Raw genomic sequence first — 16,655 nt, forward strand, 5'->3', positions numbered from 1 at the left:
CTACTCCATGGGAGTATCGAGAAGGACAAAAAAGTAAGCTCATTTTTTTATGTACATGCACATAAGTTAGTGGCTTCTGTATCATCAGCTGGTAGCATATATGGACATCATCACAGGTGTAAGTTTAACAGTTTCACAAGGTGAGATCTGTTTCATTTAATACATCATTCCTGCCCTGTCCACAGTCAGCTGCCATTCATTGGCCATTTTTTCCACTTATTTATAGCCTTTCTCTTTGTGGTTACTTTCAGTCCTTCAGTAATCCTGCCATCCATCATGAATATTTTTATCCAGCTTGTTTATCTCTTGATTTTTGTAGCAGTTCACTTCCGAGTCACCAGAAGTATCTGAAGGAATGTCCTCCCCATCTCCTTAGACATCTCCCTTGTCTGTCTCTGCTGCTTTCTCTGTTTTAGTGCTAGGATCTCCCTTGGGAGAGGTTTCTTTTTCTTCTGTTCCTTTGATACAACTTTTTCACTTATTTCCCCTCAATCATCTTGTCTTTTTCTTATCTGCTTGTCTTTTTCTTATCTGCTTGTGCTTCCCTTTGTAATTTATTTCCTGCTCATGTGTTTTACATTTGCACTTCCTGGTATTTTCACCTTCTCTGTGGAGGGGGTTCAGCATCTGCCATTTCCTGTCCTCCCAGTGTCTGTGTCACCTCTCCTATGTCAAAGGTTGCTCTTCCAGTCTGTGACTTATAGGCTATTCACAGTTGTACTGCCTGGGTTGTTTAGCTGTCTGTGATACCTTTGTTAAAACTGTTGACAACCTCCATGTTGTGTATCCTCAACCATCCCCCTTCTAGAACTGTAGAGAATTTCAGTCATGCAGCTGTTCCAGTCATTCTTGGGTCATTTTATAGAAAAAAATAATATTTTTGGCTGCAATGCATAAAAAAGTTCATAAAGTATAAATAACTTACATGACAATCTAAATAATTTGTGCAATGCACATCATTTTATTGTGTGTACCAAAAACATAAAACAGAAGCAGACATATAAAGCAAAAAGTATAAACCCAATCTGCCTAAAATGGTAGGTTTCCTTAAACCAGTTTTTCCAAAGTTTAAGTATTCAGTGTTTTTGCCCAAAATGCAAATTCTACAGTATTGTGAGTAAACAATTGTATACAGCACAAAAGTACACCACCTCCCAGAATGTAGCCCCCTTCAGAAATATTGGAGGGAAATTCTACATTTTATAGGCACAGATACCGCACGTTTGTATTTTGTTAACTCCCCAAGGTATTTGATAGTGAATCAATGGAATCATTTTCTGCATTCTGTTGTACTGGATTATGTATGTCTGCTACCAAGTACCAAATCTTGGTCCAAGAGAAAGTATCTTGAATTCTACATTATATTTTAATCTAAGTGTGAAATCCTCTGCTAATTTATTTAAAAAAATGCAGTGCAACAGATTTTATCAAATTTACTCACAACTTCTGCCATCCATTCATTTAACTTTTTCATATCTCTGAATCTCAATATTTGTTATGTGAAAGAGTGAAAAAGCAGATGTGATGTTGTCAATTTTCACCTTATCCTCACAGATGGGGTCAGATCGGAGCCTCGGATCTGATTCGACCATTACCAAAGCTTGTGGTCACGAACTTTGCTGTTGGGAACCTCCCCTTTACCCAGAATGCACCTCAGGCATTACCTCAGATCTTGTTTACCACTTTGCGAAGAACGTTGGTTGCCTTTTTGCTCTTGGGCTTAACCAAGTAATTTTTTTTGCTATTTTCTGCTGTTATAACTTCTCATCTTCATAACTCTGCTTTCTAAAGTTAGTTGGTTCTGTTATCTTCTGAATCCCTGTAATTTCAATTTTTCTACCTCTTTAGGTAATCTTCCCTCCTCTCTTTAGTGGTTGCTAAATCTCTCACTACCATTGTTTATAGCAGTCTTCTCTGTTTCTCTCTGTAAAAAAAAAAGCTAAAAGCCAATTTCTCCTTTTTCTATCATCTGTGCTCTTTGTGTGTGTGTGTGTGTGTGTGTGTGTGTGTGTGTGTGTGTGTGTGTGTGTGTGTGTGAGAGAGAGAGAGTGTGTGTGTGTGAGTGTGTGTCTGCATGTGTTCTGTATCAGTCTGCTATATCATGGCTGGCAAACCAGAAAAAAATGTTAGATTTAAAAAAGTGTGAGAAATGTGGCAAGAAAATGACTCTGAGTCACACGCCATGCCTGTGTTTTGCTTGTGGACATTGCATCTCCAGGAGAACTGCAGTACACACTGAGCCGAGTGGAGGAGGGGCATTGATTACAACTCTGATCTGAGATATAGAACAATAAGTATCTTTTTATTTTTTTGCTTATTTTTACTAGTTATTGTTTCTAGCAATTTATATATAGCACTTTTTATTGCCTGCTGCATATTTTTTACTATATTTTATTGCTATGAACTAATCTGCAATGTTAAACTAAAATTGTCTGCCTTACAGGGGCTGATAAGGTTTATACTGTCACATTGTAAAGCTTTTTAGCTAGTTTCACTGTGTGAAAGGTATTAACAGGAAATGTTCTCTACTTGTTAAGCACCTATTTGTGCTGATTTCCTGCCAAGGATTGTATCATATAACTGATTTGTTTGTAGTTAAAAGCATTCTGTAGAGTTTCCTTGCTCCTTTATCTGTTTAAAACTTTCATTTTGTGGCTCACTGCTGTTCTTCTGCTGTGATAAACATATCTGTGTTGTTTACTGTCTAAAAGAGTGTAGGCTAGTAGCTGTAGTATTGTTTCCCACCCTTACCTCCCTGTTGGTATCTTGCTGCTATACTTGGTGGCTTTGCAGTTGCCCGCCCCTACTGTAAATTTCATCTGGGACACTTCTCACAGTCTTGTGTCATTAGCTCATTCTACCTAATACAGAGAGACCATTTGAGAAGGCCAACCCACTTAGTTTCCTAACCTTGAATTATCTGCTGCTTCTCCTCTCTCCCATTCCTTTACAAAAAAAAATCTTTGCTAGAATCTCCCCGTGATCTCCTTAACTGTAACAAGAAAAAATGTACGCTTGTCTCCTGCCTTTCCTGTAACTAGTCTAGTCCAGATGCAGATTTGCTATATCCAGGACTGTTTGTATGCTTCTGAGCCCCCCAAGCCTGTCTGTGTTGGAGGGAAACCTGCTAGCTTATCAGTGGGAGTGGTAAGCACTAGGTAACCTATCTATCACATAAGGAGTGGTTTTTGGCCCAGAAATGTTAGTTATTGACTGTCTGGGCAGTTTTTCCATCTCTCTCAACTTCTTGATTTAAAATCCCGCATTTGCACTTTTCTTTCCTGTAACTAGTCTAGTTCAGATACAGATTCTTAGTTTTAGCACTTGAATTTGCTTATTCATGCTCAGCACTTGTTCAGAACTTGTAAGCACTAAATAAGCTACAGATTACTATAGCACTCAACCTTCCTCATTACCTAGAGGAAAACAGTTTTTGTACTTTTCCTCACTTGCTTAGAGAAAAACAGCTCTTGTACTCACTTTCCTCACTTGTCTAGAGGAAAATATATATTTTTTTCAGGCATGTCCAAGGGTCAGCTCCCAGTGTTCTCTCCTGTCTATCTGATGAATCTGGGCATCTTGTGGCAATGTAGCAATTGCCTCATGTACACAGACAACCCTCTCCTCCTACCACCCAACACTACAACCCGTGAGAGATCCACTTGTCTAGCTAAACTGGAGGTAAAGCTCTCTCCATCCGAGACTGAACTTGACAGTCAAGATGAGAAGGTAAACACTTGCACCACACCACACTGATCACATAGTCCTACTAAACGTACACCACCAAAATCCGCACATAGAAACACAAAAACATTAGCGGAGGCTCTCAATAATAATCTGCTCAAGCAACAGAGATCTCCAAAGCAGAAACGCAAGCAACTTCCACCCCCCCCCAACACAACCCAAATGACACATAGCCCACAGACTCAGTGCACCACTCAACCACAGCCCATAAGGCAAAACAACAAACCCAACACAGGTGACTCTATAGTCAGCCACACTGATGTCCTGCTCAGCAGGCTAAACAAGGAGAAGGTTAATGTCAGTTGCCTTTCGTGAAAAGAGACGTGGAAGAGCGCTCCGATCTTGTAGCCCAGGCCGGTATGACTCTAGCCCTGAGTAGCATCCTGCCATCGTCCAGAATGCTACCGCAGTACAAGGACAAAATGATCGACTTCAACAATTGGCTAAGCTTCGGGTGTCATTCTAAGGGGATCCAATATCTGTCTGCCTGGGACGACATGGTCGACAGACCACAATGCTTTGCCAGAGATGGCCTGCACCTGTCAACCCTGGGATTCCGGATACTGGCTACAGCTCTTGCCACCCCTATAGTGGATTTTTTAGGCAAGGTTCAAATGACAAATTCACCACCGTAACAGGAGTAGGCAAGCAAAAACTGAAGGTAATGCTACTCAGTGCCAGAAGTCTAAATCTCAAAATGCACTTCCTCGAGGCACTCCATAAAATGGAGAACATCGATATCTGTGCAGTGACTGAGACCTGGTTCAAGGCTCCAGAGAGCACACCTTCATTACCAAGCTACAAGTCATACTACACTTTTTTCGGCCATCTAACCTGGACTGGAGTACCAAAGGCAGAGGTGTGTCCATATTCATTAAGGATATCCACACCTCCAGGCTACCTGCTCAGCATAATGCATCCAAGGTTATCCAAGTGCAACTAACTCTGGGCAAAACTGCAATCCAGATTGTGGCTTGCTACGGATCCCCCACCATGCCCCAGGAATCCCACTCCTCTTTTCTTGATATACTGGAAAATATTAGGGTTCAACCAAACACCCTAATAATGGGCAATTTCAACTACCCCACCATTAACTTGGAAAAGTTACTCCTGTACCAACTCCTTCGCTCAGTGCTTACTGGAATTCATAAATTCCAATGCCCTGGATCAACTTATCCACACCCCCACCAAGGGCAACAATATCCTAGACCTAGTCATTACCAACATGAGTGACCGGTGTTCCACACCTGAAGTCAACTCCTCGTTGGTCAGATCCGACCATAAGCTAATCACCCTAGATATCCACATCCCGCCCCCACCCCCCATTAAGGAAAACATGTGAAAACATTTCTCCAAAGCCAACTTCATGCTTCTTAAAACAGAAGTGGCGAACTTCATGACACCCATGCAGATGGACAATACAGTTACGACTGCTGAATCCTACACAAATGTACTCTATAAGCACTTACATGAGTGCATGAATTGTGTTATCCCAAACAGAACCAAGACGCTATCCTTCAGAAAAAAGAAGCTAATCTGGTGGTCCCCTGCCATAAACAAACTCTACAACAGAAGGAAGAAACTGTTGAAAAAGAGAGTAAAATCCCATGAGTGGAGGAGCACCCTGGTCAGCCTCAGTAAGAAGCTAAGATTCCTTATAAGATCCTCCCCTCCAAAGCTAGCTATGAAAACAAAATCGCCACTGATTCTAGGGAGAACCACAAAGCATTCTATAACTATGTCAAGAATCTCAATGGCAACACCCAGATCTGCTCTGAGTTACAGCACAACGGCACGAAAGTTACAGAACCAACTGATATTGCCAACATCCTGGCAGATAGGTTCAGTGCTAACTTAACCCCCCACCCCCACCCCCTAAAGGACCCATATCTATACAGGAAGAATGCAGAGTCCCTGTAATCACAACTACACAGGTAAAAGCTGCATTCTCTAAAGCCAAAAACACAGCATCCATGGGACTGGACAACATCCCAGGCTCTGTTTTACACAAACATTGGAACGAACTGGCTCCCCACCTAAGCACCATGTTCAATCATAGCCTCACATCAGGCTTTGTGCCCACTGAATGGCGCACAGCAACAGTTATCCCACTCCACAAAGGGGGAGCCACCACTGGTCCCAGGAACTATCACCCTATTAGTCTGACAAGCCTGGTCTGTAAGGCCATGGAACGTATCATCATGGAACCCATAAACATAGACATTGGCAACCACCAAACTCTGGACCCCACCTACTTTGGGTTTGTGAAAGGCAGATCATGCTCCTGAACCTGATCCACTTCTTTGAGGCAGTTACCAAAGCCATAGACGAGGATAAGGTAGTTCACACAGCCTATCTTGACCTCACCAAGGCTTTCGGCACCATCCCCCATTCTGGAATTATAGCTAAACTCATTAAACTAGGTATAAATCCCTACATCATAAGATGGGTTGCCAACTGGCTCACTGACAGAACCCACACTGTAAAAGTTGCATACTCCAAATCTGATTTCAAATCAGTAACAAGTGGAGTACCACAGGGTTCAGTCCTGGGACCTCTCCTGATTGGTATCTTCTTCTCTGAATTACAGGCTAACACAGAAGGCTTTTAGCTAATGAAGTTCGCAGATGACTGCAAACTAGGAGCCATAGTTGAGTTTCCCAAATGATGTGGACATCCTACAGAAGGGCCTCACTGAGACAAATGCCTGGTGTCAGAGCCATGGCCTCAAGCTCAATGCCAAAAAGTGCATTGTCATCCCCTTTGGTAAAAACTCTGTACCCATGAACTACCACATAGGCGGCAGTATACTTAACGCCGAATGTGTGATGAGACCTCGGGACCCAGGTGGACAGCAGTCTCTCCTTTGATAATCATATCACCCCAGTAGTCAGGAAATCCTTCTACATGGCACACCTCATCACAAAAGGGTTCTCATCCAGGAAAAAAGAGGTCATTGTTCCCCTCAACTTGACACTCATTAGACCCATTATAGAGTACACCGCCCCTTTTGAAATGTACCTCACAAGACATCTGCAGCAGCTGGAAAGGCCACAGAAGTATTTCATAAAGAGGATTACTGGCCTCAAACAGATGCCCTGCACTGACAGTCTCAAAGCACTCCATCTTTACCTTGTAGCATATCACCTACTCCGAGGTGATCTCTGCCTAACATGTAAAGCTATGTCAGACCCAGAGCTGTTGGACATGCTCCACCTAAAGAAATCCCAATCCCTAGGAGCTACATGCTCTAGGGATCTAAACCTTGTCACCACAATAAACAGGACATGCTGGAGGAATAGATTCCTGTCCTAGAGACTTCTCATACTCTGGAACAAGCTACCCATCTATGTCAAGCAAAGTTCCTCATTAGCACTTTTCAAAAATAAAATCTTGAGTGGATGGAAAATAGGAAATACACCCCGGGGATCACTTCTGTGGCTTTGCTCGACAGGGGCACAAGAAAATAACTTTCTTGGGTGGTGTAAGCCAAGGAACCTTGTTGGCTAGGCTTACTTAGGCCCTTGAGCCAATAGCCTAGTACCTACCTATGAACCTATGTCACTTTCAACCAAAGGGCATTGGTTGACTTTAAAAACAAATTAATGTTGAAGAGTCTTCTCCCCTTCTCTGAAGCCATTGCCGGTTCCAACTCCTTATCTTCTAGTCAGACCAAAAAAAGGCATTCTTAGGCTCCGAGAGATTCCTCGGAACCATCAGAAAAGAGAATTAGACTACCGGATCCAGCAGGGTCTTCAGAGCAGTCAGGTCCTTCGGCTCCAGTGAGATTGGATCACACTGACAGTCCGACATTGAGTAAAGTTGTTTCTCCTCCTAGATCTAGGCCTAGGTCTCCAGTCTTATCTTCTCCATCCACCAGAAGCCTCTCTGATGATGACATGGACAGTGGTTCAAAGACTCCTGAGTAATCCATCACTGGCCAGGCTTTTATCGTATCTGACTCCTTGAGCTTCAGAACCAGCCAAATCTCCCGGCTCGACTCCTATTCCTCCTCCAACTTCATTATAGATGTCAGTAGCCAAGGGATCCGAATGTCCAAATTCATCCTACTTCTGATTAGAGGACTTCTCCTTCAGATCAGGCATTTGCCTTGGATTCCTTTACTCTGTTGGAGTCTGAGGACTTTTGGAGCCGTTTCTCACCGGTCAGGTATGGGGATTGGATATCGACTCTGAGGGTTTTGGATCAGTTCCTGGTTCTCAGGGCTTCAGCTCAGGTGAGTTTGGGTTTGGCTTCATTCTCTAGCATGCTGTCTTCTGGGGCAGAGGGGTTGATGGCTCTGACTACTACTTTGTCAAATCTGGAGGCCCTATCGGTTCTGAAGCAGACTGCTTTCGGGGCACTGAAGAGGGCTATGGATTCCCTAGCATCTCGGACAGGTTCTTCTTTGGATCTTCATACCCCTGTTGTTCAGCCAGAGTGTCTTCCTTCTAGGCTATCTCTTGCATGGGGACAGTGAGAACTTGGGCCTCAGGATACCACAGTTGGTACCCCCCACCTCTTCCGAAACCTCCCTGGAGTATCCCTCCTAGGAGGTCCCTAGGAAGAGGACTTGCAAGCGGAAGCATTTGGATTCGCTTGAAGATTCTGTCACTTCTGATATTACCTCATTGAAGGAGAGGGTTCCCCACGGTCAACTCCTGAAGATGTCTCCTTTGGAGTCATCCTTGAATTATTGAAGCAGAGAGGTGGCTGGACCGGTGAAGGAGAGGGTTCCCCACGGTCACCTCCTGAAGATTTCTCCTTTGGAGACATCCTTGAATTATTGAAGCAGAGAGGTGGCTGGCAGCCTAGTCTTCTCCATAAGAGTTGGTATACCTGAAGACATTTGGTTCTCGCCTTCCTCCTCTTGAGTGATTTTGCCTTTGGACAAACTTATTGAATTAATTTCTAAGAAAGTGTGGGAGACTCAAGATTCTCTTGAGCGTATCCCTCGGAGACCAAATAAGTTTATTACATCACCTGTAGACAAAAAGTTTTGGACCAAGAGGGTTACAGTGCACACCATGGTTGTGGCAGCAGTGACCAAAAAGGAACTCTAAGGGACTAGTTCCACTGTCCATCCTCCTAACAGGGATTCTAGGATGATGGATAGATGTGGGAAGTGTGTCATTTCATCTGTGACCTTTGCTCTATGGTCTCTGAATTACCTGGCTCACTTCACTAGGTTGCAGAGGGATCTGATCAAAGAGCTTTCAGATTCCCTTGAAGGAGGAGTAACTGAGGGATCACAAGATACAGTTTCTTCCCAGCTCGCCACCCTGTGTTCTGTCACCAATTCTTCCATGTGTCTCATTTCCTATGCAGTGGATGGAATGTGCAGGGCTGTGCATTCAGGCATATCTATGAGGAGGCAGGCCTGGTTGTGCCTTTGCGACTTTGCGGAGCATTTTAAGTGTTACTTTGTGAATGCCCCTTTTGATGGCTCATCCCTTTGTGGGCCTAAAGTGGAAGAGACACTGACCAGGTGTGAACAGGAAGGTAAGACCCTGTCTGCCATGGGCATACGTTTTTGCACACCTCAAAGAGCCCTCCTTTAAAGGTCAAAGGGGCAGTGGAAAGATGTGGTTCAGAAAATTGTATGGTTCTTTCTAGGATGCGCATGGTGAGAGTTCCCCCAGAGGCAGAGGGGGGAACAATAATGGAAGATGCCACCTTTGTGGCAGAGGGGGTCCGCAAAACCAGGGCTCCAGAGATGCATTCTTTGGTAAGACCTTCCAGCAATCCTGAAGGGAGGCCCCATTGCTTTGACTCAGAGTCAATTGGGGGATGTCTGTCTCTGCACCTGCATGCGTGGCAAAAACTAACAAAAGACAAGTGGGTGCAGAATATCATATCCAGGGGCTATCTTATCCCTTTTTTCCAGCCCCTTCCCACAACCAAGAGGATCTCGGACATTCCACCCAGTCAGCAGGAATGGGAAGCCATTCAAGTCCAAAAGCTACACCACAAAAGAGTCATCCAAAAAGTCCCACCAGACCAGATGAAATCTGGAACTTACTCAAGGTTCTTTTTAGATCCAAAGAAAACGGGACTGGAGACCTATTCTGGATCTCAGCAAACTCAACAAGTCAGTAAAAAATGCAAAGTTTTAGATGTTCATGGTTCGGTCCATTCTTCCTTTCATGGAAAAGGACAATTGGATGTGCTTGATAGACCTTCAGGATGAGTACTATCATATAAAAATATACAGGTGGTCCAGAAAGCACTTTTCCGACTCTGGGTCAGTCACTACCAGTTTCGCGCTCTGCCCTTTGGACTCACTACAGCCCCCAAAGTGTTTACCAGGTGGATGGCAGTGGTAACAGCTCACTTGAGACAACAAGGATTCTGAGTGTTTCCATATTTAGACTGTCTCATCACCACCTCGACCAGGCAACTTCTTATTCGTTCAAGAGACTACATTCTAGAGGTTTGTGCAGTCTTGGGTATCATGGTAAATCTCTAAAAGTCATCTCTAGAACTTGCACAGAGCCTCGAGTTCATAGTTGCAATCCTGGGTACAAATCAGATGATAGCCAAGCTGCCACTTTCAGGAGTGGTAACATTCAGATCCCAGGTCATACTATTACTTTGCAGAAACTCAGTACCAGCTCTCCTAGTCTTACAGACTCTCAGTTCAATGGCTACATCAGTCGTGCTAGTTCCATTGGCACATTACCACATGGGAATACTCCAATGGCTCCTATCAGTGCAATGGTCCTTCCTAGAGCTTCCCATGTCCTTCAAGATTCGCCTTACCAGCCTTTGCAAACAGGACCTTTTTTGGTGGTTTCAATCCAATCAGGTGACTCAGGGTTGTCCAGTTGTTCCTCCACAGACCAAGACCACAGTGACCACGGATGCTTCCCTGATAGGGTGGGGGGGGGTCATTATCTGGAGAAGACAGTCCAAGGCACCTGGTCCCCCATTGAGGCCAATGTGCATATAAATGTCCTAGAGATGAGAGCGGTGCTTCTGGCATTGCAAGCATTTCAGGATTCTTTCCTTCCGGGGACTTTTGCAGTGCAGTCAGATAACATGTCGGTAGTCTGGTACACTAACAAACAAGGAGGAACCAGATCATACCCCTTCTGTCGAGAAACCCTGAAGGTTTGGCAGTGGGCAATTTCATCCAACCGTTTCCTGTTAGCAGTGCACATCCAGGGAAAGTACAACGTGATAGCAGACAAACTGAGCAGGACTATTCCAGTGCCTCACTAGTGGTCCCTCAATCAAAGAGTTGTGGAGATGATTTTCCGTCAATGTGGCCAGCCTTGCTGCAACCTTTTCTGCCTCTTCAGTGAACAAGTGCAGCAACTATTTCACCCTGATTCCCCCTGTAGGGGAATCCCCAAGTGATGCTGTCCTCCACAATTGGTCCCTGGGTCTTTTGTATGCCTTTCCCCCTACCCCATTGATCCCAGCCTTCTTACAGAAAGCCAGTTGGTTGACCAGGACAATAATCCTAATTGCTCCCTACTGGCCTTGACAGATTTCATTCCCCTTCCTGAGGGCTCTTCTGGATGAACCTAGGATTCTGGACCCAGTTCCAGATCTGTTGCATGCAATGGGAATGGTTCATCCGAATTTACAGAATCTCAAGTTGACAGCTTGACTGCTTCAGTTCTGGTCTTAGCCAGGCAACTCCTTCTCTCTTCCCTGAGTGACGCATTATTCTTTCCTCTCATAAGTCCTGCACCTGTAAAATTTATCGCAGTAAGTGGAAATGTTTTGCTTGTTGGGCAAAGAGTTTTAGCATAGACTCCTTCACCGCTCCCATTCATACGGTCTTGGATTTTTTAGCACAGCTTTTTAATAAAAGTACAGCTAAAGGTACAGCTAGCTGCCACATTGAATTTCCATTTGGAGAAAATGGATCTTCATTGTTCTCTCTCAAACTCTGCAAAGCCTTTTTGAAAGGAGCAATTCTTTTAAAGCCCCCTCGCACAAAGACCCTTCACCACCATGGGACTTAAATTTTGTTCTAAGGCATATTATCTGCCCCCCGTTCGAGCCAGCAGCACACTGTGACCTGAAATTCCTGTCATGGAAGATCTTTTTCCTAGTGGCAGTCATGTCCGCTGGAAGGGTTTCTGAACTGCAAGCCTTACCGTATCAATCACCTTATTTAATTTTTCAGAAGGTTAGAGTCTTCTTCAGTACTAACACTTCCTTTCTACACAAAGTGGTTTCAGAAAATGCATTGAATCAGTTTATTGAGCTGCCAGTTTTCTTTCCCAGTTTTCAAAATAAAGGGAAATATGCTTTACATTTGCTAGATGTTCACAGACAGTTTTGTTTCTACCTTCATAGGACAAGGAATTTTTAGAAAATCTGATCCGCTGTCTGTAGCATCTTTGGATACTAGAAAGGGTCTCCCTGTGTCCAAGGTGACTAGCCGAATGGTGTTGCCAGTGCATTTCTTATATTTACTATTCACAGAGTAAGCATTTACCCAGGCCTGCTAAAGCTCATTCTGCTAGAGCCATGGCTACCTCTTCTCCCTTCCAATCCAGGATTTCATTGGACAATATTTGTGTAGCAGCCACATGGATCAATCACAATACCTTTATTACTCATTACAAATTGGATTTGGTTTCCAGGGTTAGAACTGCATTTGGATCTATGGTCCTAAGGAATATTCTCCCTTGAGCTGCCCGAGATACAGGATGGTAGGGACTCTGTCCCACCTATGAGGATAAGGTGAAAACTGACATCACATGGTTACCTTAACATAATGTTCCATGTGTATTGTCCATTTTCACCTTTTCCTTGCAACCCACCCACCAACCCCTAATGAGGCTTCTGATGGATCGAGATGTCCTGGACTATACATTCTTTTTATTTAATATTAACTTACAATGGCTTCAATTCCTTCCAGAGGAATATGTATGTTTTTCATTGTTCTGGGGATCCTGCTTTCCCTTTCTTTTCCATGTATGTTTATATATCTATATTTATATAGATATATTGATGTCTATGATCAGCAAACGAGGTCTGAGGTAATGCCTGACATGCATTCTGGGTAAAGGGGAGGTGCCCAAGAGCAAAGTTTGTGACCAAGAGCTTTGGTAATAGCCGTCAGATCTAAACCCATCTGTGAGGAAAAGGTGAAAATGGACCACACACATGGAACGTTATAGTAAGTACATAACTTCTTTTTCATTACATATTAATAAATACAAACAGCAAGGCTACAAGGTAAGCTTTATGGTCTCAATACATTTTGCCTTTCAGCCTTACTGTTTGTATTTATTGTTTTTTCTTCAAGTAGTTTAATAATATTTTGTTTAGTCCATTTACAGTGGCAACAGAACTATGTAGATTGCATATTACTCGAGCAATAACAATTTTCTTGTCTAAGTACTGCATTTAATTGTAAAACTACTGAAAGCACATTATAATCAGTAGATGGCAGAAGAACCGTAGCTTGGTCTGGCGGCTTCCACTATGAAATGTCGAACATTAAACCCCAAGGATGAGAAATAAATGTCGAAATTGAACTGCTGAAATACAGTAGGGCAAAAAATGTAACTGCAAGTGTTTTTTGCAGGTAGCTTTCTGCACCTGATGTGGAGGACAAGCATCCGCACTCTGTGAACTGCTATAGAAACTCCATGGTTACAATAACTCGGAGGAAGGCGAAACCTGTCAAAACAGGAAATCACTTATAACAGGGACTTAGAAATCACAGCAGCAATGATCTCCTATGGAAAACAGCAGTCTGCACTCTCCTGCTTGATGTTTTGTGCCTCAGGCAATTGATGCTTGAGGAATTGCACTTTGTCCACCTGTGTAACATTCCATCTGGAGCTAGTGTGCATTCGCTGTTGTGACGTCAAAATTTTTTTACGCTCATTTCAGATGTTGAAAACGTGCTTTCAGGATTACATGTTCACACATTGCAGCTGCGATATTTTGATTGTAATCCCAGTACATTATTTCCTTATGCTTGTGCTGTGAAACAGTTCATTCTTACAGCCCGAATCCTAACAGAGCATTCCATATGTAAGTTCTGTGACTTGCAGCATATAATGTCCTCTAACTTTTAGGCTTTTCAAAAATAAACCTGCCTTAGATCAGTTCATGGATAAAGAAAGGAGAGGAGGAGGAGCAGTTAATTTTCATAAATAGGGAAGTAAGTAATATTATCTTTAAAATGGAGCTCTTACATGCTCCCTGGTAACATTCTGCACCAGAAGTGTGTTTGCACCCTTTGTTTTTCCAGCTTATGCATGTCTGAGAAATACTTGATTTTCTTATCTTACTCTTGCAATGTGACCAGAAATTCTTTATGGTTTGTGCATCTGAATGGTTGTGCTTTTTACAAAGCTAGCCTTTAGAAAGAAGAGCCCTTCTAAATAGGGAGACACATTTTGTTTCAGGTCTCATTTCTAGAAAAGGACAGCAGATATGCTGGGTGGCACTCTTTTAGTGTTGCAAACTGCTGATATTGCAGCCAGAACTCATGTATAACAAGTCTTTTTGAACTGAGAGGAGCATATTTGTCTTCTGCTTTTACTTGCCACTAATGAAATTTATTTTGGTTCTAGGCAAGAAATGCATCTGAGCAGGTGAAAATGATCCAGCAAGTGGAGCATTACAATGCCAGTGTTTCATCTGACCAGAAAATCACCATTTCTGTAGAGATTGAGAAACCGCGAGAAGACTTGTACCAGATGTTTAGCTATGGAGAAGTGGTATGTCATGCCATGTTTGTTTTAATTGCTACAACTGTAGTGCCAGTCTTTCAAATTGTATTAGAGTAATGTAAGACACAGAAGCAAAAGAAATTACACAGCATTAATTCACCGTGAAAATAATGCTCTGAGTCACATTCCAGTCACGCTGTAGTATTTCATTCCACTTACTGAAGTTCTATGTGGATTTACATCAGTACAGAATAAATGATTCATTTGGCTGATGCAGAGACAGCTTATTGAGGGTGAGTCTTGTAGAGTTTAGCACCTCATCACATTGGAGAAACAATACTTGTACATTAGTACTGTGGTTTGAATACATATCACACGGTGTGACTCATCTCACACGGTTCCTAATGTAGGCACATGGGGCATATACTGACTCGCTTATGTAACATGCAGCCATTGTGTAAGATCAGTAAAAGAAGCTACACATATATTACATGACACTGACTGCCTGCACACTAGGTGTACTACGGACAATGTACCATTCCAGTGGATTAGGCTTAACACTGGTTGAGTATGGTGCCACAGCTTTTGTAAGCCATATACAAATGAATGATCTGTTACTAGCTATGCTGGTGCTATTAGATGAAGATAATTACAGAAGGCTATATAATCAAATTCTACAACAGATCTGTTAAACTGGATTTTTTATGTACTTGTTCCCTTTGTGCCTGTTGACCATCAAGACCTCATCCCATAGCTTTCAATGTCTGATCTCACTGCTGGAGTCTTTACCTACCACAAGTGGTAACTGACCATAGAAGCCATCATTCATGCAGCCATGCTTGAAACCCATCTTCCACTTACACACCACTAAAGAATTACATCCTTGTTCTATGGCCTGGGGTTCCTGGCTTATCCCTCAAACCAGAAGACCATCTTGGCTTCCCTAGGCTGGAGAACTACATGGCACTCTCTCCTGCTTCATGGCAGATGTAGATGTTTTGGAGTTTCTAATGCGTCACTAATCCCACCACTAGGTGACAGACATGTAATTTCCTATGTCTTCCCCTTGTGTGTATGTGGTTACACACACACACACACACACACACACACACACACACACACACACACACACACACTTATGGCAGCTGCCATGTCCAGCTTATGGTAGTAAGCTCTTATTCCCTTAGCCAGGGACCAGCATTCAAGCCTTCTCATACATAAAAATGGCAACTGGGAGCACTCTGTCCTTCATAGAATAAGTGAGCTGGTGATGGCCTTAAATTAACCCCTACCCTTCCAGCACCCAGGACATTAACTGAACTTGAATTGTGGTTTGGGTTATACTCATTGCTTTATTCCTGTATGCTAGAGAGCCGGGATGTATGATGAGATTGATTTACATGTTATGGTCTCATACCAGGACATTGTTTAAGAATACTGAAAGTACTGCACTGAAGGGATATATATATATATATATATATATATATATATATATATATATATATATATATATATATATATACACACACACCCACGGGACTATACACATCTACTGACCTCATCATAACCAACCATAGTGAATGTTTTAAAATGTGTGTCATATCTTAGTCAACTTAAGGTTGTTCTAGGAGATATCTATACTTGCCAGCTATATTTATGGATAGTCCAGTTTGCTTTCCTTCTCATCTGATCCTTTTTCTTATTTATTATTTTTTTTTTTTGAGATGTTCATTTGCTGTATTATGTTTGTCTACTTCTGGGTTGATTTCCTTTCCCACTTTTTGCCAAAATGCTTCTGCTAAACTAAGGAAAACTGTCATTTTAGACTTCTCATGTTTTAAAACTTGCTTGGATGTAATAAGGTCAGCTGATAGTATGCAATCCGACAATTACAGATCTACATATGCAAGTCAATTTCAAGGAGGCCCATACCTCCTTCAGAACGAGGAATATACCCACAGTACCATATCATACTAATACACTAAGTATGAGGGCAGTATTTCAAGGCAGCTCCTTTCCTGAGAGAACACTAATCTGCACTCTGTCTCTTGCTCCTGCTTTTAATGTCTTTGTTTGATGAACCAGAGCATCATAGATTCCAAACTGTAGATGTTAAAGATGCGGCCTGAAATGGTAGTGTGCAGCAGTGAAAACGGACTTCACGGGTTGTGAGGATGATTCTCAGTCTGCTGACTTAATGTTTGAGGTTTGCTGTATAGAAATAGTGCAGTAAGAATTCTACTTACAAAATTGCTA

At 42.7% G+C, this 16,655-nt stretch overlaps 1 protein-coding gene across 2 annotated transcripts in view; it reads left to right on the plus strand.

Moving 5' to 3' along the window:
- The window catches only part of KHK (ketohexokinase), a 678,771-nt gene that overhangs the window by 468,618 nt on the left and 193,498 nt on the right, over nt 1–16,655 (plus strand). For both annotated transcript variants that reach the window (XM_044062352.1, XM_044062353.1), the window contains exon 5: nt 14,301–14,447. In XM_044062352.1, the coding sequence (XP_043918287.1) occupies nt 14,301–14,447 (147 nt within the window). The remainder of the gene's footprint in view (nt 1–14,300; nt 14,448–16,655) is intronic.

Source organism: Protopterus annectens, chromosome 2.part1 (genome assembly GCF_019279795.1).
Source record: "Protopterus annectens isolate FY-2018-M chromosome 2.part1, PAN1.0, whole genome shotgun sequence".
Taxonomy (NCBI): domain Eukaryota; kingdom Metazoa; phylum Chordata; order Ceratodontiformes; family Protopteridae; genus Protopterus; species Protopterus annectens.